Raw genomic sequence first — 21,822 nt, 5'->3', positions numbered from 1 at the left:
TTTTCTGACTAATGGTAGCATGTCATTTTAAAACTACTGTGAAAAAGTATGTTATTTGTTTGGTCTTTTGTTGAGCGTTTGTGAATTGCTGCATAGCAGTCACCCATGAGTCCATTACTCACAGTCTCTCTCGCTCTGTCTCTACCTCTCCCCTGATTCAATCCAATCCCATCTCAGTTGAATGAGATTTATCAACATTAAACAATATTGTCAAGGCGGAGGAGTACAATATACTGTCTCTCTGTCTGATTGTCCCACTCACTTCCCCCTCTCTTCCTCCCAGTTTAATATTGCTTAACTGAATTCACTTCAGTTACTGTAGTGCATTGGCATGAATGCTGTATAAACAATTTTGCCAAGGTGATCAGTTCAGTGGATAAATGATGAAGAGCTTGCCCTCCTTCTTTCTTTCACTAAATCAAATTAGCTTGATTGGCATGAGTTTGTGATGAACGATATAAATTATGAATTCATAAAGCCCTGTGTGTGTGTGTGTGTGTGTGTGTGTGTGTGTGTGTTTTGCATTATCTACACACTCCTATATAGGCATGTAGGTATAATTACCATATACATCCCAGGCATTTCATTCACTCTAACTCTGAACTCTTTCTCCTACTTTTTTAGGAGTGCTGCACTCTTTAAAGAGATAAATAACAATATACTAATCTTTTTAAGCAAAAACACAAACATGAGATAAGTCTACAAATAGTAGCTATGTGGGAATTGCAAGAATAAATATTAAAACCAAAAAACTATGGGCTCGCAATTTTCAAGTCTTTTCTTAAAACAACAGGAGCCTAAATGAACATTGAAATAGGGTTTTGGGGTGTTTGTTTTTTTTTTTTTTTGCTTTAATCATTCCTCCTGTTCATACTGACCATTATAAGATCCCTTCATAAAACACTTACAATATAAGTGATGTACAAAATGTGTTTAAATGTTTATCTGAAGCTAATATGAGGCTTCAGTCGTCCAAATGAGTCAAATGAAGTAGATATCTTTCAGTGTTACAGTCTTTTTAGTGTCAAAGTTCCTCTTTTTGTTACTATACTTCCTCCGCAGCTCAACAGGGAAACACTGTCTGAGGAAACACAAAGAGGGAATTTGATGCTAAAAAGACTGTAAATATATCAGATATCCACTTGACCTTCAGAGAGCTTAAGCTTAAAATAAACTTTTTTAAATGCATTTTGACTGTGTGGACACACTGTGGATTTTGGCCCCCATCACTTACACTGAAAGCACATTTGAATGGGATCTTTTAATTGCCAGTATGAACAGGAGGAATGATTACAGCGAGGAAAACCTCTTTCAGTGTTCATATGGACACCTGACTGTTGTTTTAAGACAGATTTGTGAACCTATCCTTTAACTCCAAAGAAATGTTCCTGAAGGGCTGCGTCTACTATGAAACTGAATTACCCCTTTATTATCTCTGTTACTAGACTTACTAAACAGACTCACGCCTTCCAATGAACTCCAGCAATCCATGTAAACCTCCTGTACAACAGAGACCCTCATACAGCAGCGTGTGTGAGGATGTGAGCAGCATCCAGTCACGTAAACGCGTGGAGGCTTTCTATTTGCTCAGGGTTTCGCAGCCTCCGTTGCCAGGTAACAAGGCACAGCGGCATTTCAGGAATTGTAGTTTAAAGGAGGTCGTATCCGCTTTACCAAGCCCACAAGGGAAGGGACATGAAACAACATATCCCAGAATGCAATTCTTATGGAAATGCCCTCCCCTTTTGAACACATGACTTATGGTACTCCAGTGAGTCACAATAACAGGAACAGTTTTCGTGCTCCATGTTCGTCTAGTCAGTATTTTTTTCGGTAGCGTTAGCTTTTCTGTCGTTTGGTGTGTATTTAAGATGAAGCTGTGGTGTGTAGTTGTTGTTGTGTGTCTCGGGGTGGGTGTAATGGCCGGGAAATACTCTCGGGAAATGAACGAGGCCAAGCCGGGCAGCAGTGATGAACAGACGGTGGAGTTCAGGATAGCTAAACTCAACCAGGTGTGGGAAAAGGCTCAACGGGTACGTATGTGTCCGACAAGCTAAATAATATTTACGATTAAAGTTTAGCTCAGCTGCAACGTTAGCAGCTGTAGAAACTGTAAGTAGCAGCGCGACACGATTAGTTAGCATAAATCACCAGTGGTCAGTCAGTGAAGTCAATAAATATTAATATATATTCAGGTTGCAGCTTTTCTCACTGTGTACTTCATTGATAATAGTAGCAGTAGCCGTAACGTACACATACAGGCTATAGATAAATAGAAGGAGTTATCCACAAACTGGTGCGAGGTGGGCAAGCGTAGTTAGCTATAAACCTACTTCAGTTATTAGTTGTGCAGATATTCTTTGTTCATTACATCGACATTTACAACCAAGAAGCTGTCAAGCTTGGTACTGTAAAGTTGTGGGGAAAACATGTGAGCAAGGTGAGATAGCATGAGTACAATTCTACTCTTTCAAAATGACCACAGCTGAGGACCTTTGGACAAGTTCGTTTACTAACCAGTGGCCCCAGTAGACCTCAGTCTGTGGTTCACAGCAGGAGACTGTAATTGTACACATCTTTCTGGTGGAAATATGTCCGCTTCTGTACAAGGCAGAACAACACTTATGTTAGGGTACTTTAGAGGTTATATCCAACTGCAAAAAGAAATGGTATTTTTGTAGGATTTTGTTTTTATCTTTGAGAACACACACACACACAGAGGAGACCCATGTGACTTGAGTGCAAGTTCTTGAAAATTAAGCAAGTTAGACATCTCCTCTGCAGTATACCATGCTATAATCAACATTTTTGGCTATCTTGCCTTCACCTGAGTCGTTCTTGACTGCTCATCAGAGCTGACTGTTCCTGGTGCCCTTTTTATCAGACCAGTGCAGACTATGATCTCGAAATTCATCATCATGGTCAATATAATTACACTTGTAGTATGTTTCCAGCTCAACTTGTAAAAAAAAAGTTTCTCTAGGAAGTGAGACATTTTCATTAAAGATTAAACCCACAGTAAACAACACTTACTTAAGCAAAATGTTTAGACACAGCTGTAACAGTGTGTTTGGTCTGTCATTATATCGCTCTCCTTCTCCTGTCTGTCCTTCCTCACCACTTCTTCTCTGTCCTCACACCCTCAGTTCTCCCGCCTTCTGTCTGACTAACGTTATGTCATTTGGTTTGATAGATGCAGTTGTCTCCAGTGCGACAGGCCGAGCTGCACAGTGACCTGAAAATCCAGGAGAAGGATGAGCTGCAATGGAAGAAGATGAAGGTGGAGGGGCTGGATGAAAACGGGGAGAAGGAGGCCCAGCTCCGACGTAATTTTAATGGTGAGGCAGTCTCTGGGGCTGATCAGTTCAGGATTCAGTTGAACCTCTAATCACTGAAGAGTCATTCTGCCCTGAAGATTTGCACCCTTTTTGCTGAAAACTGCATGTTTTTTTTTTTTTACAAGTAATGATGTTTGAAATCTAGGCCAGGACAATGTCAATCTAAACACTTGTTACTATTAACTAAATGTAAAAAATACCGTAAAGAAGCAGGCTTTTTCCCTTAACTGGAAGGATAAATCTGGCTGTGGTAGTAGTGGGAAGCTGTGAGTGTGATCAGGGTGTTCCTTGAACAAGAGACGTTGGCTATTAGTGAACTTCCCTGAAGAATTCAAGGGTGAACATATATATATCAAGCTATTATACAGGAGTTTCAGCTCAGCTCATCTCAAAATCTGGGTTGGTGATGGTGATGTCGCCCTTGGCGAAAATACAGGATTTTTTCTTTTTTTTTTTTAAATAATCTTCGTGTCTTGCATATGGTACTCAGAGGTGCGTCATGTCTGATTAAAAGTTAAGAAAGTAAATGTAGAGTCTATGAAACTTAGTATGAAACTTTATCAGTGTTGCCATTTAAAGCCAGTGCTTCAAAGAGATCAGTTGAGACTAATGATAGATCAAGCACAGGGCTTTTTTGCTCACCAGCCACTGTGGCTAGTGGTTTTCCAAAGTTACTAGCCACTCAGCATTTTCACTAGCCACAATTTCGTTTTTCTGTTTTATTTGATTAAAGTGGACTATGGTGTGCTTCAGTTTAATAAAAGAACTAGATTTACAATGCTTTAAATGTAAATGACCCCTGTAAAAACCCAAATCAAGACTACATAAAATGTGAAACACTACAGTCATCGTTATAGCTCTGATAAGGTTGTGTGTAAAGCTTCTTTTGTATGAAAACATCCAACCGATTAAGACAAAGACAATAAAACAGTAGCTTCATATTACATATAGGCCTAATAAAAGTGGTGCAGGGGTGTAGAAGACCAATTGAAAAGATAAAAATTAAACTGTAAAAACTTAGCAAGAGAAAAACTTTGTCTATTTAAGTATTTATGAACAACAACAATAGTAAATAATACAAAGTAGAAGAAATCTCTGCAGTAGAGAACAAGTTCTTTTGTCTAATCAATTCAGTTATTGCTAGCTGTGTGTGTGGATGCAGCCGTAAGGTCCATGATGGGTGTGTGTAAGCAGCCCGGCCATGCTCTCGTAGCTGCAGCAGTTTTCCTCGGATCGATCTGCAGCGCTGCTCCAGTTTATGACAAAAGAGTTCATCACACAGAACGCCACCCGTCAAAGTGACTAGTAGGAGTGACTGTGTTACACGTCACCGCTGAATTCTACCCACATTTGGTGGGAGGATGCTAAAGTCAAGCCCTGAGCAAGCACAATTTTTCTAGAGTTTGTTGTGTACTACAGTGTTCATGGTAAAGGGTACACAAAGTATTGTCTCATACTGGAAAAGAAAGTTTATGTAAAAAAAACTATAAGTTACTTTCCAGTCCAGCAACGGAGTCCCATAAGGAATATAATATCTGATCCCCATTAAGGCTAGGCAGTTGCTAACATCTCATGACAGACTCCCACTGTATCCATGGCACATATATTTAGTATGTGAAAGGTTTGGAGAATGCATGAAACACTGACAGAAATATTTAATTTTTTGAGTCTTTTCCTGTACTGTGTCTACGGTCTGTTGGGTTTGACAAGAGGCAGAGCTGAACATCTTGCTTGTAAATTGGTTGATCTGACGGTGTAAACTCATTTTACCGGATGCAGTCATTGTATATCACTTGGGTCAAGAGCCTCAACTGCACACATAAAATATAAAGTATATGAGGCCAACAGTACTCCAGAGTTTGTCTCCAAGTTCCTGCATCCTGTTTATGAGGGTTTAAAACTAGCCCCCCTGTATGTAAACACTCTCCTTATGAGGTGTGACTGGTTAATAAGTGACACTGATGGGTTACTACGGAGATGAGATGGTGCTGAATCAGCTGCTGCAGTAAAGGTTTACTGGAGCAGAATAATGAGGGCTGAGCCAAGTCCAACTTTGTGTCGTTTTCTAGCGGTCCAAAATGAAACAGGACTAGATTGCTGGTATATTATGCTGCTAAATATCGATTCTGCAACAAAACTGACAAGTATCGAAACTTAGTCAACAAATATGTGGCAACATCATCAGTTATCAGTCCTAGAAAGCGTCTACTTGAATTTATGTCATGGCAGTTTGTGGATGCACTAAGAAATGTTTCTTAAAGGGAAACTTCGGTATTTTTCAACCTGGACCCTATTTTCCCATCTTTTTGTGTCTATGTGACTAATGGGGACAGCAATTTTTGAAATTGGTCTAGTATTGAGCGAGATCACTTCAGCCAGCAGCCGCGAAATGGGCTACAATGGAATCTGACGGGGCAATAGTGCCCTGTCAATGTACGTCTACTAAAAGTGCTTGTTTTTGCCACTGACAGGCTCAGATTGTTATTATAAGTGTCTGAAAGCATTATGGAAAGGATCATACAGAGAAATGAAATGTTTTTCTTTACCTTTTGCTTGATCCAGTCTCTTTGTTATTGTGTCTAACCAAGTCTTTGCTCAAGAAGAAGTCTTGTTTTGAAATCTCATGAGAGTTGAGTTGTTGTTGACATCAGCTAAATATTCAGTGCATATACATATTTGATGCAGTGTTTCAAAAAAATTGTCGTGGTTGTGTTTTGCAGTGATCTTGGCCAAGTATGGGATGGATGGGAAAAGGGACACACGGCCACTGGAGAGCAACTCCCTGAAGGACCATGACGCCAAAGAGGGAGACATATTTGATGATCCCAGGCTGAACAAACTCTGGAACAAGGTGTGATATACGTTGGAATCGGTGCCTTTTTGTAGGCGTTCATGACTGCGCCTACAAGTCACTGTGTCACTTTTACAGCTTCCGCGTTGCTGCTGGTGGATAAAAATCTACCAACGATGTTACAAAAACATAAAGACATGAACTATGAATCAGCTAAAAAAGAATATCTCTCAGTTTCAAATAAAAAAAGAGCAGGTGCACCAAACAGTTGATAAGGTTACAAGCTTACAGTTACAAGATTCTCACCCAGCAGCACCAACAGTCATTAAATGTTTACACCAGACTCAATAACTTCATTATTGTGTTAAAAACATTATTTTCAAGAGCTTGTGCAATACATGAATAAATGACACACCAGCACACAAAACATGCTGTTTGTGACAGACAACAAGTTAAGTATGCAGCTAGTTAGAGAAAGGAAATGGAGAGTTTTACTCTAGCTCTGTCTGAATTCTCCAAATTACACTTTTTAAAACTGAAACTTAAATCCTGATATAACACAACGGTGTACTAGTGGAAATTAATCTTAATCTTTGACTATTTTCATTTTTGTGAGAGGGGTTAACAATGTTTAAATACATTCATATGTATATTATACTGACATTAAACATGTTTATTACAATTGCAAGAAATAACTTAGAACTGCAGTGATCCTATCTAGAATCCTTTTCCATCCAAAATATGCCTGTTTTTACTGCTACATTGAAGTTTGACACTTCTATTTCTCCGATGACTCTTCCCCTGCCAGGCTGAGAGCTCAGGCAAGTTTTCCAAGGATGAGCTGATGAGCCTGAAGAGAGAGTTCCAACACCACAAGGACAAGATGCACGAATACAATATCCTCATGGATACTGTCAGCAGGACCGAGGGTGAGCCGCTCGAATAACTCCCTCTGCTCTCTCGCTGAGCAGAGGTGTCACACCGCCTCTGCTTAGTTTTATTGGTATTTTCTGAGGCCAAGTCTTCGAGTCTTTAAGCCCTGCGCTCCTCTCCTCTGCTGCTTCCTTGATGTTTGAAATCTCTAAAGTTTTCAAGAAAGCTAACAACTAAGTAGCAGTTTGATAACGGCACACACTTCGCTAGCTCTTTACTGCTCCTTAGGGTGTGTTTTCTGTATGAAGTTATGTGTTTATCACAAGTTGGCTCCTAAGCTCATACAAGGATAATGCTCAAGTTAAAAATTTACATATTCAAATGAAACTAGGGAAATTTTGCAGAGAAATAAGGCAATTTTCTATCTTTCAGTGCTGTTTTCAAAGTAGATTACTGCAAAGAAGAACACCTCCTCACTCTCTATCACACTTATTTGGCTGTCACCCATTCTGCTGATGAATAGGTCAGTCATGTAAAAGTCAGCATCCAGTCAGAAATGCTCTGTGTTGTGTTTGTTGAGGCGATGTATCCACTCCTCTGGTCATATGTGTAGGTGGCAGGTACCACATGTTGCCACCCACCGCTCTGCGCTCTATCAGCTCTTGTCAAATCTCATCAAGCCGGGAGTTTTAAACCGATGCTGACAGGCCTCAGTGTGTCTCAGATAGACAGCGGCGAGGCCGGGCACGTCTCCTTTTTGACGTGACTGACACTTTGCAGCTGTTTCGTGCCAGAACTTTTCTGTTAGTGCTCACCATGCGCTACGTCTCTCGCGAACAAGCCGGAGGTATTTTTCTGCTTGTCTGATGCATTTAAATATTAAGCCAATCACATGTTGCCTTGAGGGGAGTCTCCGCGCACCACCACACCACCGTCACTTCCATCCGCTGCCTGTCGAGGTTCCCCAGTTTTCATTTCCGCTTCACTTTGACTTTTTTTTTTTTTTTTTCTTCTTCTGATCCAAATGTCAGCGGAGTCAGTGTGGGTGCTATCCAGTTATCTCCTCACCTTTTTCCAGGGTGAGACAGGCAGGAATCTGGTGATAATCAATGCGATAAGGCTCGTAGGATAATCAAGGTTCTTATGAAAAAATGAATGATATCTATAATGTATGATAATATAATCTAGATGAAGTCATAAATATAAAACTTTTACAGGTTATTCTATGGCTACTACTAAACTCTCCTTATTAAATTTTGCCTCTCTGTGTCTCTTTCATCGCATTAATCTCCTCTCTTCTTCCTTACTAATCTCTCTTCTTCATGCTTTCTTGTCTCGTTTCCTCTACTCTCTAAACCACCATAACCTCCCACCCGACGGCTTTTGACTCCTAACCCGCCCCGTCACCACCCCTTTTTTTTTTCCCCATCCGTCTGTTCGTCTCAACAGAAATACACAAGAATGTGATCTCTCCCCTGGAGGGCGACACCAAAGAGCATGTGCTGCACCAGAAGCACACGGAGCTGAAGCAGAAAATGAGAGACCTCAACCAGGGCTTCGAGCGCCTCCGCAAGCTCAGCCACGAGGGCTTCACTGAAGACAGTGGTGAGAGAAAGCGCACACACACACACACAACACAGCTTGTCTCTTCCTGCATATCAGTCTCACTCCGCATTTATCTCATCAGCTTAATCACTGGGATTTGTAATCATAATAACACGCTCCGCCATATCACAGTTGGAGAGTGTTAATATGCTAATGGATTAACATAAGCGTTTTGTGCTTTTAGTTTCAAATTTAATATGTTTCTAAAAGAGGGAAGGACGCAAAAAAAGAGGTTGTTTAAAGCAGCAACCGTCCAGTGACGTAGAACAGCGTGTACTTGTGCTGTTTAAGTCGGAGAAAACATTCATTACTCTCTCATGATTGAATTTTATTTTAGTTTTTTATCTCTCCACTCCACACAGACGTTAACATGTAACTGTTTTCGCTGCTTTTGGTCTAGTGTATAGCAGAGTTTGTGTGTGTGTGTGTGTGTGTGTGGAGTCTCTGTAGTGAAGGTTTCAGTGGGTGTCTGTTGGAGAGTTTAGATAAAGGTTATGTTCCTTCTGCTGATTCATACTGACTCCTTTACTTTCTCTCTCCTCATTCCCCTCAAGCTGTTTTTTCGCTTTTCACTCGACTATTTGTTCTCGTCCTCCTTTCGCTTCCCGCCTCCTCTTAGACAAAATGGTCTTAATCTCCTTCTCTCTGTTTTCTCCGTCTGGTTTTGTTATACCTGCAGTTTTGTTGTGCTTAAGGAGTTTGCGGAGTGAAAAGAAATCTGTGACAGCACCTCAAGCTGAGATTTGAATTCAAGCAGTTTTCGTCTCTTTTTATTTTGTTTGTATACACCAAATTATTGAGCAACTAGTATAGCTGCTTGTTGTGATTGTATTGTATAAAACATCTGCTGTGGCTGCTCCTCTTCAAAGCTCCCTCCCTCATGAGTGCGCAAGTATTGGTGAGGCTCCAAACTTGTCTCCCTGGATAGTTTATCGCTTCATCTTTCTGTCTGTCTGTTCTTCCTCTGTAGAGTTTCGGGAGCCCCGAGTGATTGAACTGTGGGAGGCTGCCAAGAGAGCCAACCTCACTGACGATGAGCTGGACTCTCTCAAGGTAGCTCTTACATCTCTTGTGACAGTGTTTTGGACACTTCTGCTCTCACCAGTTTGTTTCCAGATAACAGTTTTTTTTGTTGTATCACAGTACTGCAGTCTAACTCTTAGAATTAATATTGCAGAAACTTTTTAATCAAGTGCTCGGCATCTGCTGCATTCACTTTTATAGTTTACTTTTTTAGCTAAGTGCTACTTGTGAAAGGTAGGTAAGCCATGAAGCCTTGAGCACATCATTATGATAACATCTTATGCATTACACATTTGACCCAAGTATTCCACTCTCCTATCTCTCATTGTGCTCCTTCAACCTTTTGTCATACGGGCAGAGGATTGCAGTGAACAACTCAATTTCTTTTTTTAAAGATATCTGGCTTCAAGATCAGATGTATCACAGGGAAACATTCAGCTGGGATTTTCTCTACTTTAGACGCATATTGGCTCCCTTGCGCAGCCATCCATGTAACTGACGGCGAACTGAACTTACACTCCTCTGTGTTGACTGAACTTTACTTGTTCATTTAGGAGGAGCTGCGTCACTTCGAGACCAAGGTGGAGAAGCACAGCCATTACCAGGAGCAGCTGGAGCTTTCTCACCAGAAGCTACGACACGTGGAGGCTTTAGGAGACAAAGAACACATCAAGAGGAACCAGGAGAAGTACAACACACTTGCTGAGAAGACCCGGGAGATGGGCTACAAGGTAAGGAAGGATAAAGAGGGTCATCTGTTAGCTTTTACTCCACATTCTGCCATCAAACACCACTGAGCTATTTCCAATGGCTAACTGCTGCCTGCTATAGAAACTAAAATGGGCAAGGAATAAAACATTGTTATAGTGTCCAGAGAATGCAGTTACACAGAAACAGGGGACAAAGGTTAACAACACCTGATATTGTTCCTGTCACAGAAGAGTAGACTCTCTCATTTGTGGACTTGCAGCACAACAGTTTTTGGTAATAAACAAAAGGCTGTTGACGACTGTTCAAGAGCTCCAAAAGAAATGGATTTGAGCCAACTTTACAAGAAAAAACCTGTTATAAATATTGTACACTGTATTAATATTTACACATATTGTATCATCATGGTTATTAGGAAACAAGCTGATAACCAAGTGTATCACAAAGCACCAGGATAAACCCAAGCATTCAAAAAACGAGTGAGCTCTGGTGATTTAATTGGAGATGAATCCTAGAAGTTGGAGCACTTTTTGTATTGTAATAGATGTGAAGTCCGCATACTCAGTTCATTCCTATACAGTATTAGTAAAATTAAGTAATATCCTTGCAGAAGATTGAGGAGAGTCTGAGGCGAAATTCACCATGAAAACAACCAAAACTGAATGTAGATCTACTGGAGTTTGTCAGTAGTTTAAGGCCAGTGTTTGTGCCTTTATTTATACATGAGATAGAATAAAAGTTGAATAAAAGGGAGAGACAGGTTTGACACTGACTGTTGATTCTTTGACTTGATTTCAGATGAAGAAACATATGCAGGACTTGAACAACAAGATCTCTCGCCAGGGACTCGTCCACAATGAGCTCTGAGAAGCTCAGCTGATGGTCATCATCTCAGTGAAGGTTCAATGAACTGAAATAATTTCCTCTGCAGCACACAACATACGCCGCCACCCCCCCTCACCCGCCCCCCCCCCATTCCCTTTCAACTACTGTAAAAGAATCAGTGTTTTCCATGGGAGGTTTTCTACTTTTCTAGTGTTAATAGTTGTTGATTTGTTGTTGATTTTACAAAATCGCTGAATGAATGAATTGTGGGTTGTTTGTACATATTACGCATACGTGAGATTTCTTATAAATCAGCTGGCCTTATTGTGATAACTAGTCAGATGATTAATCATGGTACAGATGAAATAACGATGGGATAGTTTACACACTAGTCTGGTACAGCTAATGACAGGCAGATGAAGAAGAATTGTCTGGTTGTTTCAGCAAAAACTGAAAATGTAGCAGCACTCACAGAAAAACAAATTTTGTAGGGGTGGTTTTTGAGGGATAGTTGAGTCCACTTAACCAGATGATGTGGTTTAGGTGCTGAGTGATGGTCGAGGTCTTGGGGAACAGCAATATAGGAATATTGGCACATTGGTAGCTAGACAATTAGTCCACACCTGTCTGTCATTAGCTGTGCAAGTAATAAATGCTACATCACATACTGTAGGCTGTTACCAGTGTAGTAACTCATACTTTGGCCTGCTCAAATGTGGTCATGTTACTGATATTGTCTTATCAATATGAGATGAAGATGCTCTGTAGATTCAGATAACAAGCACTGAAAACTTGGGACCTGAAAATGTAACAGCAATCTTTAATGTTCAGTAAGATACAGGTGCCAACAACATACAAACAGTAATATTTGAAAAATATAGTTTAATATTATTCATATTGTCTTGGCATAAATAAAAGCAAATACTATTTACACATCCTGTAGAAGAAAGCAGCTCCTGCAGAGACATTAACAGGCTATTCTTGGTAAAGAGCTAACTTTTTCTGACTCCCCCCCCCCCCCCCTCTTGTTGTTTCTCCTCGTCTCCTCCTCAGACACACTAGTGGGGAAACACCACCATAAAAATAAATTAGTGTCAGATATTGGACAATTTGTCCCGATGATATCAAGAGGGAGGTGAGAAATTGGAACACACACTGTGCTCTTCCATTCATCAACTCCTGCCCTCTCACAGACCAGAAGCAGAGACATTGATTACAGTGATGAATGTTACTGGCTGGCTGATTACTCAGTCATGTCCTGCTTTGGCCACATGGGCCTGGATTAATGTAATTTGCACCTGAGATATAACTCTAAGCTGCTTATTTCAATCGAACGCTTTCAAGCTCTGATGTGGAATGATAGCCAAGCAAGCTGGGACTCTTAACGGTCGATTGTTGAGTGTCAGTGTGATGAGGGAGGCTTGATCTCATTGTGTGATGATATTCTGCTCCAACCCTGTGATAAATAATATGAATTTATACCATGGCAGTTGGTGACCTCTTGGTAAGAGTGGTAACAACAAACAGACTCACACCCAAACAGTGCTACAATCAGGAAAAAAGTTAATCTAGCCAGAATATGAAATAAATTCAAGCTTAACAAATTACAATGTGACATCACAATACATCGCTGTATATCTGTGTCTGCTATCTAGAATATCTGTGGTAAACATCAGGTTTTGGTGCCATTTCCTCAGATTAAAGCCATTTTCTACCAACATTCAAGTGAATTTTAAAGGCAGTTATAACCAGTTTCCCCTCTGACATTTGTCTCAGCAGACATAAGTGCCATGCAGCCCAAAAACTTTGGGGGTAAAAGTCATCAAGTGAAATGTAGGAACACTGATTTAAGTATGCAAGTGGGGTTGAAGGAAACTGCACACACAAAGAAATGACAAACATCCATAAGCAGCTATACAAGAGACTTCCCAGGCATTTCCTATTTTCTTCTTATTCTTAGTGGAATGGATTGTTTTGCAGGAATTTCTGTTCACTGGCAGTACTGTGTGTGTATTTATGAGTATGACAATGATTGGTGAGCAATGTAGCTTATTCGAAGAAATGCAGAGAATCAGCATTGAGAACTGTTTTGAAGTGTCATCGAGTTGGGCGTAGCAAAGTCAGGTCGGTGGCCCTCTCCGCCTGCTCTCCAGCTGAGTCAGTCTGTCCTGCCTGCCCTGAACGTGCTCCGCCCCCACTCTCTGAGCTGTTTCCATGGCAGCGATGTCTAGGTGGGCATACCCGATGGAGCCCTCTTCTGGTTGGGTGGTACCAGTGGTAAAAGGGGAGAAAACAGAAGAAATGTGTGTCTACAGTATGATGCATTAACTTAACATTGTGACATACAACAATGACCTCTCAATACCTGGGATGCAACGTTACTTTGACCTCATACGGAGCTGAACCTTACACCATTTTCTTATGACAACATTTTCTTCATTGTTAGTGCTGGAATATATCGATAAAACATTCATTTTTATCTGTGTGATTTTAAAAATGCACACGTTTTCAGTTTGCCAATTAACACCTGATCATTTTTAAACATTTAGATCGCTGGAAATTATTTTGTCACTGCTGTTACTTGCTTAATTTTCACCGTCCAAAAATGTGTTACTAGGCTCTGAAGCAGCAATAAAAATTAAATTCATGTCTGTTCTCAATCAGCCTCTGTTTCCTTACACTTCTTCAAATATCACTGATGGATACAGAGAGGCAGATCAGAAAAATAAGTAGCAGCAGGATGCTCTCAAACAAACCAAATGTTTAAAAAAAATCTGCTTTGTAAATTTTTTTAGTCTGTACGTCTGCCACGCTTCTAGTTACAAGCCGGTGCATGAGAAAGATAGATGACATTTAGCCAAAAAGAACTGATATTTGCAAAGCAACAGGACACTTTCTAATAACCCTGTGCTGTTCTTCCTTCCTTCTTGCTGTCTTTGTTAACTTTCCCTCATGACAGTGGGTGACATTCTGTAATGCTCTATATGCATTGTGGGTGGCAGAGAGTTGGGGGTAAAAATCTGACACAAAGGCTGATGTAAAGATGGAAAAGGAAGAAGCAGCAGGAAACGAAAAATAGAGATTTTAAAATGTCCATTTAAGGCTCGGTGTTCTTACTGGGTCTGCAGAGCTGCAAAGTGTTACCTCTGACAGCACTGTGTGGACTGGAGACTGGAGATGAACTGGGCTCCTGCAGGTCCAGCTCTGTGTAGAGGAGCTCTCTGTTAGTTCTGGCTGGCAGGGGGCTAATGGGGATGTTGACATAATTAACAGTGCTGTCACTGTGTAGCCCGGTGTCCAGGGGTGCAGATGGAGGAGCTTCACTGTGAGACTGGAACATACCTGAGAGAAAAATCCAAAAAAAGAGAGCTCTTTAGAGTGTTTGCCCATTTGATCCTTGCCAATAAATTGACAATTAATCAATAGTACGCTACTCTTCATAGAAAAACACCAAGACAAACCTGTTATACCTGGCAAGTATGAGACATATGACTATTAACTCATCAGAAATTAGGTAATACTCTTACCACAAGCTGATGTTGGGCGACGCATGCTCAGTGTGACAGGCAGAGGCGGAGGTCCAGAGGGAGGCAAAGAGGGCAGCCACCTCTTCAGACCTGCAAACTTATTACCAACATCCCCACTGTCATCATGTTCCTCTCTCACACAGAGAGGAGGGTCTGAATGGGAACACAGTTTAACACATTAGTGTTTGACACTGACACAGTTCCACTTCAATTCACACAGTGGCAGCGAGACAATGAGACACAATCACACTGCACCTGGTTTATCTGCAGAAGGTGATGGATCTGATGGTGAGTTGTCAACCTATAAAGTAAGTGACAAAAGGATTATTTAAAAGGTTTTATCTTGAAGCACTGGAACACCTTACTCTTTCCTTCTGTATCTGTAAAACTTAAGCTGCCTTAAAAGACGGGTTCAAAATTTTTCAAGTCTGTCTTAAAACAACAGTCAGGTGCTCAAATGAACACTGACATGTTTGTCTTGCTGCAATCATTCCTCCTGTTCATACTGACCATTCAGAGATCCCTTCATAATGAACTTTCAATGTAAGGGATGGGGGACAAAATCTACAGCCAAAGAGTATTTAAAAGTTTACTTGACACTAATATGAGGCTTCAGCCTTCCAAATTAGTCAGATCAAATCAATATCTTTCAAAGTTACAGTCTTTTTAGCACCAAAGTCTCTTTTTGTTACGATCCTTCTCCTGCAGCTCAACAGGAAAACACTGTCTGTTGAGATACAAAAAGGACATTTCTTACTAAAGGGACTATAACTGTGAATGATATTATTTGTTTGACTAACTCAAACTGCTGAGGTCCCATATTATCAGAATTTTTTTTTTAATACATTTTTGCACCAAAAACAAGTCTGGATTTTGTCTCCCATCACTTACTGTATATCGAAGAAGAATGGAGAAAGGAAGAGTGATTATAGCAAGCAAAATCTGTTTCAATGTTCATATGGACACCTGATTTATCCTTTAACTTATCCTTTCATGCTCCCGTCAGTTGCTTTAAAGACATCATCATGTTTATCTGTGACATGGTAATATGTAATGTAACAGTAGCTAAAATTAGCCACCATAAGATACTGGTCATACCAGACCAAGTAAGGCTGTAGCAGCAAAACCACTGAGTGTATTGAAATGAGAAAGAGTGTTTTTTATTTATTATGAACTCAACTATTCATTTTAAGAGGAAGACTGGTATTTCTTCTTTTAAATGTTACATAATCACACTTCAAACCTACTACAGTTCTTTTTACAAGCCACATAAGCAAGTAAAACCTTACCGGCGTGAAGCAGCTGTTCCTTGCAGACCACAACTGCTCTGGTGAAATGTAGTTGTCTAAATCATGACTGCACTGTGTGGGGAGATATGAGAAGTTATCGTCATGGCAGGGTTAGATATTTGTCCTGGCAACATTCAACACTGACACTGTCAAGTAGGAAAACAGTAACAAGGACAAAAAAGATGGTGAGAGGGGAGGAAATGCAAGCAGCCGTGGACAGAAAGATTTATAAAGGGATTGATAAGGAGAGAGAAGGAAGTGTGAGGGCATGAGGTGAAGAAATGCGGGTGTTACAGAGCCAAGAGAACAGAGCTGACATCTTTAAGAGGTTGCAGACAGGAGACAAAAGGATAGCTGGCTCAGACATTAGAAATCTCTGACAGTGTGTCCCAATTTACCACTTTCTCCTGCCCACACCAGCTAACAACGCAGCAGTCTCCAGCTTTAGGAATATTCTCTGTCATATGGTTTGTTTCAGCGGACATGAAGCAGGAATCATCTTATTAACAGACATGAAGAGTGTGTATTTTTTGCCACGTTGAACCGCTGACACTTCAGAGTTGAGGATTGATGAATAAAGAAAACTCATTTGTGCTTCGTACAACAGGATTCTCCTCTCTGAGGGTTTCTGTCTGTTTCATCACTGCTCATTAACTTTCTGGGTCCCCTTTTGCTCTCTCTCTCCAGCGTACACATGCTATATAATGAACGCACACACGCGCACACACACACACACTCCTACACAAGCTGTCAAAAATCACAAGACATGCTGCTTCCTTTCCTGCTCTGATAATAATTTGCTCGCTACAAGGGGGAAAGCACTTTTCACAACCCATCAGAAAATTAATTATACACAATGTGAAGAAGTCTCTTCTGGGGGATTTTGGGGTTTCAGACAAATGTATCAAAAGGAAAATAACAGCAGCTCTAGACAGGTTTTTGATGGAAACTCACACCTCATTTTTTACCATTATTGCTTTCCTATATGGGCGGTTCATTGGCTCAGAGATGAGCACTGTCACCCTGCAGTTATAGAAGGACCTGGGTTTGACTCACTGTCACATATGTCTGGTGTTTGAATCTTCTCACCATGTAACCGATGCCTGTGGTCTTCAGACCAAAGGCATCCAAAGTCCTGACATTGGATGTCTTTGGGACATCCAAACTCTCCATATGGAAGAGACAGAGAAGGCATGCTGTGAGTGCAGGAAGGCAGCCAGGCAGGCAGTAGCACAGCATGAGCTGGTGTAGCTCACAAATGGTTAGAGAAGTTTTTGCTCTCCGAGTCCTGTGTTGCAGTGGTAGTGATGAAGAATATTGTGTACAGAAATAGTTAAGTTTAGGTATCATTCTTCCTTGGCATTATGCAGTGTTTTCGAGGGCAGCTACCCAAGTGAGTCATTTGGTTGAATAACAAGTAGCAGAATATATGTGAAGAGGCCAGATAATTGCTACTTGAACTGCAGGTGCATCAGTCGCAATCACTGCAAAATTATGTAAGGCGGAAAGGGCAAAAATGAAAATGACTACATAGGCCAAACAGAATAAAACTGCACTTACAAAGAGCAGCAGTGATAAGACATACAGTATATCCTCACTAAGACCGACTAAAGAAACACTTAATGAGCAATTTGCTGGACAACCTATAACCTCAAAAATTACCATAAAGTTGAACCAACATTTCTGACAGGTAATATATCTATCTATATCTATCTACATATATATATACATACATATATATATGTACATATATATATGTATGTGTGTATGTGTGTGTGTGTGTGTATGTATGTATGTATACATATATATATATATATATATATATACATACACACAGAAACACACACACACACACACACATATATATATATATATATATATATGTTGCTGTGTTAGAAGGTTGTAAGTCCTGCACTTTATGACGACTTTCCTGATGTTTGTGCCATATTTTCTTTCCTTTCCTTTTATTACCTCTGATCAATCAATACAGGTATTCCTGTATTGATTGATCCTCGGTTCTTGTGATACATTCTATTTGTGGAGCTCCCAGTTAATTTGGACTTTGGGAACTTCATTTGTGAACTGCATTTCCCATGTGTACTTGCATGAATAGGCACAGGGTTGCTCTATTTAATGTCATTATACCTTTTGAGATTCCCTTGTGGCAAATATTCACCCTGATGAAGGTCTGATTAATGAAAAATGTTGAAATGTGGCCAGGATACAGATCTATCCCACTAGCACAATAGAGCATTACAGGTCCTCAGAAGTTAAGAGTGCATCCCAAAATTATTACTGTCGGAATATATGAGAGAGGTTCTAATTTTTGTCGCTTGTTAAGAGAGAAAAAAGACATTCAGAGCTCACTCCAGGATGCCTAAATTTACAGAGAACTCTATTACAGCTAAACTTCTTTGACAGCAGGTGCCAACTTGGTAACCTCAGTAATATCACTCACCCAGCCTCTTTCCTTATTCCCTAACATCCAAACCATATTTCTACTGGGGAGCTCATCCTAGCTTATTAGCACAAGGGATAGTTATATAAGATCCCATTTATTTGGTCAAGAATAAAAAAAAAAATACCACTGTGGGCTTAATAAATGCAAGCAGGCACATTAAAGAAAGATTAGCAACTGTGGGAGCAATCCAAGAGCTGGAGTAAGTGATTTGCATGATGATTTGCAAACATCTCGTTTCATTTCATTAAGTCTCTATTGTTAATGTAAATGTTAGCACAGAGACTAAACTCCCAAAGAGAGCTTGAAGCTGGGAAAAATATCAGTTCAGGGCAGAGATTCAATTATATAATGATGAGAATCTGTTTACATTCTTGGATTGTACTGTATTATAATGTGATTAACCAAATCTCCTCAGGGTGATTAGACTCTAGTATTATGAAAATGTTTCAAAAAAGCATATTTTCTCTTCACTGGTCTTACTTAGAGCCTGTTTAAAATATAGAACTGAAATGATCCAGTTCCATACATGGGGTTTTAAGTCCATAGAGGACTTAAAGGTATTAAAGGTACGTGTAGTCTTAGCCTTAGCTAACATGATACTCATGTATAGTCTCTCCTGTGTGAAACATTCTGCTCAGTTGGTTTATTGATTGATTGAAAGAGTGTGAGACCATCAGTACCTGTGTTTCTCCACAAACAAAGCCTCCAGGTAACAACGGTGATCTGGGTGTGGACCTCCCCTCACTGTCCACAGAGGGCGCCCTCTCACTGCCCCAGGAGTGTGAGCGCTGCATCATGGGCTGACGCTGAGCCCTGGGTCCTGTGGGGCAGTTGTTGAACTCTTGTCCCTGGCTACCACCCCCATCCCCACCGCTCCTGCTGTCCCTGTCCAGCCCAGGTGGGCCTCCCTGGGCTGGGGGTTCCCTCAGGGACAGGGTCTGGAGCAGACTCCTTGGGGTATCATACTGCAGTCTGAGCAGGCTGGGGATCTGGTACTCCTCACCGTGCCCCTGAGATGGACAAGAGCTACATCTGGAGGCACAAGAGCGGGAGGAGGAGGTAGCACCACTGAGCTCTGGGGTATGTATGGACTGAAAGGGAAAAGGAGGAGGAGGAGGAGTGGGGGGAGGAGCAAAATGAGGTGAAGAAAGAGGAGGTGGGGCAGGTAAACTGGCCACGGAGCCAAAGTCCTCCCCTCCTCCCTGACTGGCCGTGTCCAGACTCCCTGTGTATGAGGAGAAGCTCCCTGAGTAAGACGACTGACTGCCTGCCGCTATCCCAATCCCACTGTCTAATGAGCTCTGCCGCCCGCTGTCATGGAGACCACGAGGGTGGAGCTGGGCGGAGGACGGACGAGTCCCAGAGTTTCCCATCACAGCCGCATAAAGCCGGTCATCTGAGCTGGCCAAAACCTTCAGCGTGGATGAGCTTGACGCAGTCTCGTTGGAGAGGTGCGGCCTAGCTAACGGCTCCGCCCACAGTGGAATTCTGCTTCCATAGCTTGCGTCTGATTGGCTGGAGGAGGAGCTGGAGATGCTGCTGTGGTCGTCCCCGGCAACAGATGTACTGCAGCTGTAAGTGGAGGCTGAAGAGAAAGTTATTGCTGAAGTAATTTATTAACCAATCCGCAAAGTGACACAGACACACACTGAGATGCATTCATCCTACACAAACCAGAAATTAAAACTGCTGTATACACAACATTTAATTAATAATATGTAAATCAAACTGTTAGTTTGTCTCTGGGTACAGAATATTGTGACCCTGTGAAATTCATTTTCAATTAACTGCTCTCATTCGCTACAGTTCAAGTCCTCTGCAGGCGTTTCTATGGGTGACGGCAGAAATCATGAAGGCTTACTTTCCAAGACTCTCTCTAAGCTTTGTAGGCAGTCAGCAAAAACAAATCATACTGAGCCTCACATTTCTGACTAATATACACACATAATTATGACTATACTTCTCTAGAATGGCCTCATAAATATAAACCAGTGATTAAGCCTTTGTGTGGACAGACATCCAGCGAGCTTGAGGAGACAAGGTTCAATGATGAATAAAAGACTCACAATTTACAAGCCCTAAGATGATGCATGCTATCCCCCTGATACATTACAGTGCTCATGTCGGTTACTCATAAATAGCTTGAAGTGAAGTACATAGAATAATGTACCTGTGCTGCTCGCTAGACTGCAGTGAGACAACATGCTGAGTCTTTTCTCCAGATCTGATGCCTCCTGGCTGATCCGTTCCTCTGCTGAGGCTGGGTCAGCGTAGGGATCCGCTGTTTGTACATTACACACAGAAAGGAACAGACACACGCACACACAAAGACATCATAAAACCTTTAGACTGCAGGGGAATGAAGGACACATTAATACACACAGATTTACCATTTACAATTTGACATTTTGTATTTATAACAGATAATGTTGTATTTGCATCTTAACTTCCTTTACTGGCTTATCTTTGACTGATTTCTGATTCTTTTTATGAGACTATTAACTGTATAGTAAGTCTACTGGAAGTAAAAAATACTGATTAAATTATATGTATTTTTACCATAGACACTGTGTTGTAAGAGCCCTACTGTGCTCATCAACCTCCTCCTTAAGATGTCTGCAATGTATATATGTCTCCATCTGTTACACTGGCTTGTAAATTTAACATCTCCCAGAGGAGGCTATAGACGCCTCGATTATCTGTTGGAACATCAATTTAGTGTAAAACCCTGCCAATTACACACTTAATGCCTACTATATATACATACTGTGGAGGCGGGTGTAAGGGAGGAGGCCTCTGGGGTGTAAGAGTGTGTGTGTGTGTCATTGTGCGAACGTCGCAGTGGGTCAGGGTGTTTGTGTGTATAGGTGTCAACAACCTAACCCCTGGATCTCTGCCTCTGGACCGGAGCAGCTAATGCTAACGTGCAGATGCCAAGTTTCTTCACTACGCTATGTGAGGTGTCAGCTAACATTTGCTAACGTTGCTAGTCTATGCTAATTATAGCTGCTTCACAGCACTGAATGTCGTGAGGTTACAGTGGGGCCCAGAGCAGACTGACTCAGGCTGGCTGACACTAGAATAAAAGTTACAGGGAGGCTGAAGTTTAACTGCGGCCACTTTCAACCTGGATGCTATTTTTCCATTTTTTTTCATTAGACTGACGTGATTCTGACCCAACTCTAACCACCTACAGGCCTACAACTATGCACAGGACAGATGTTAGCCTGTGTTTTTATCTGTCTAATCCAATCCTACTATATTCACTTTGTAACATGTACAACATATAGATGTATATTTTAGTCATATTTTCAGTATTTACATTACTTTAATTGTAGTCAAAGTAGCAATAATGTGAAAACACTCCATCACAAGTCACACA

General features: G+C 41.1%; 2 protein-coding genes across 3 annotated transcripts in view; one reads left to right on the top strand and one right to left on the bottom strand.

Moving 5' to 3' along the window:
* Nucleotides 1-1,735: 1,735 nt before the first annotated feature.
* Nucleotides 1,736-13,823, top strand: lrpap1 (low density lipoprotein receptor-related protein associated protein 1). Its single transcript, XM_067584120.1, has 8 exons — nucleotides 1,736-2,033; nucleotides 3,194-3,338; nucleotides 6,059-6,189; nucleotides 6,938-7,058; nucleotides 8,452-8,607; nucleotides 9,578-9,660; nucleotides 10,185-10,361; nucleotides 11,137-13,823. The coding sequence occupies exons 1-8, from the start codon at nucleotides 1,872-1,874 to the stop codon at nucleotides 11,203-11,205; spliced, it is 1,044 nt and encodes a 347-aa protein (XP_067440221.1). The 5' UTR covers nucleotides 1,736-1,871; the 3' UTR covers nucleotides 11,206-13,823.
* Nucleotides 11,968-21,822, bottom strand: part of LOC137179453 (protein Dok-7-like) — a 22,813-nt gene continuing 12,958 nt past the window's right edge. The window contains exons 7-13 of one of the 2 annotated variants that reach the window (XM_067584119.1): nucleotides 20,611-20,721; nucleotides 19,121-20,025; nucleotides 15,980-16,051; nucleotides 14,946-14,991; nucleotides 14,691-14,843; nucleotides 14,308-14,505; nucleotides 11,968-13,420 (exon numbers count right to left, since the gene is read on the bottom strand). In XM_067584119.1, the coding sequence (XP_067440220.1) occupies nucleotides 13,284-13,420; nucleotides 14,308-14,505; nucleotides 14,691-14,843; nucleotides 14,946-14,991; nucleotides 15,980-16,051; nucleotides 19,121-20,025; nucleotides 20,611-20,721 (1,622 nt within the window). In that variant the 3' untranslated portion in view covers nucleotides 11,968-13,283. Of the gene's footprint in view, nucleotides 13,421-14,280; nucleotides 14,506-14,690; nucleotides 14,844-14,945; nucleotides 14,992-15,979; nucleotides 16,052-19,120; nucleotides 20,026-20,610; nucleotides 20,722-21,822 lie in introns of both variants that reach the window. The other variant, XM_067584118.1, reaches the window with a different exon arrangement.

Source organism: Thunnus thynnus, chromosome 3 (genome assembly GCF_963924715.1).
Source record: "Thunnus thynnus chromosome 3, fThuThy2.1, whole genome shotgun sequence".
Taxonomy (NCBI): Eukaryota; Metazoa; Chordata; class Actinopteri; order Scombriformes; family Scombridae; genus Thunnus; species Thunnus thynnus.
Note: the sequence above shows the minus strand (reverse complement) of the source record. Positions and strands in the feature narration are given on the sequence as shown.

Excerpts from the sequence above, each read along its gene's own strand:
- lrpap1 (XM_067584120.1), top strand. The coding sequence starts at position 1,872 with ATGAAGCTGTGGTGTGTAGTTGTTGTTGTGTGTCTCGGGGTGGGTGTA. Across the intron at positions 3,339-6,058 it reads GCTCCGACGTAATTTTAATG|TGATCTTGGCCAAGTATGGG; the intron begins GTGAGGCAGTCT and ends TGTGTTTTGCAG. Across the intron at positions 7,059-8,451 it reads TACTGTCAGCAGGACCGAGG|AAATACACAAGAATGTGATC; the intron begins GTGAGCCGCTCG and ends TCGTCTCAACAG.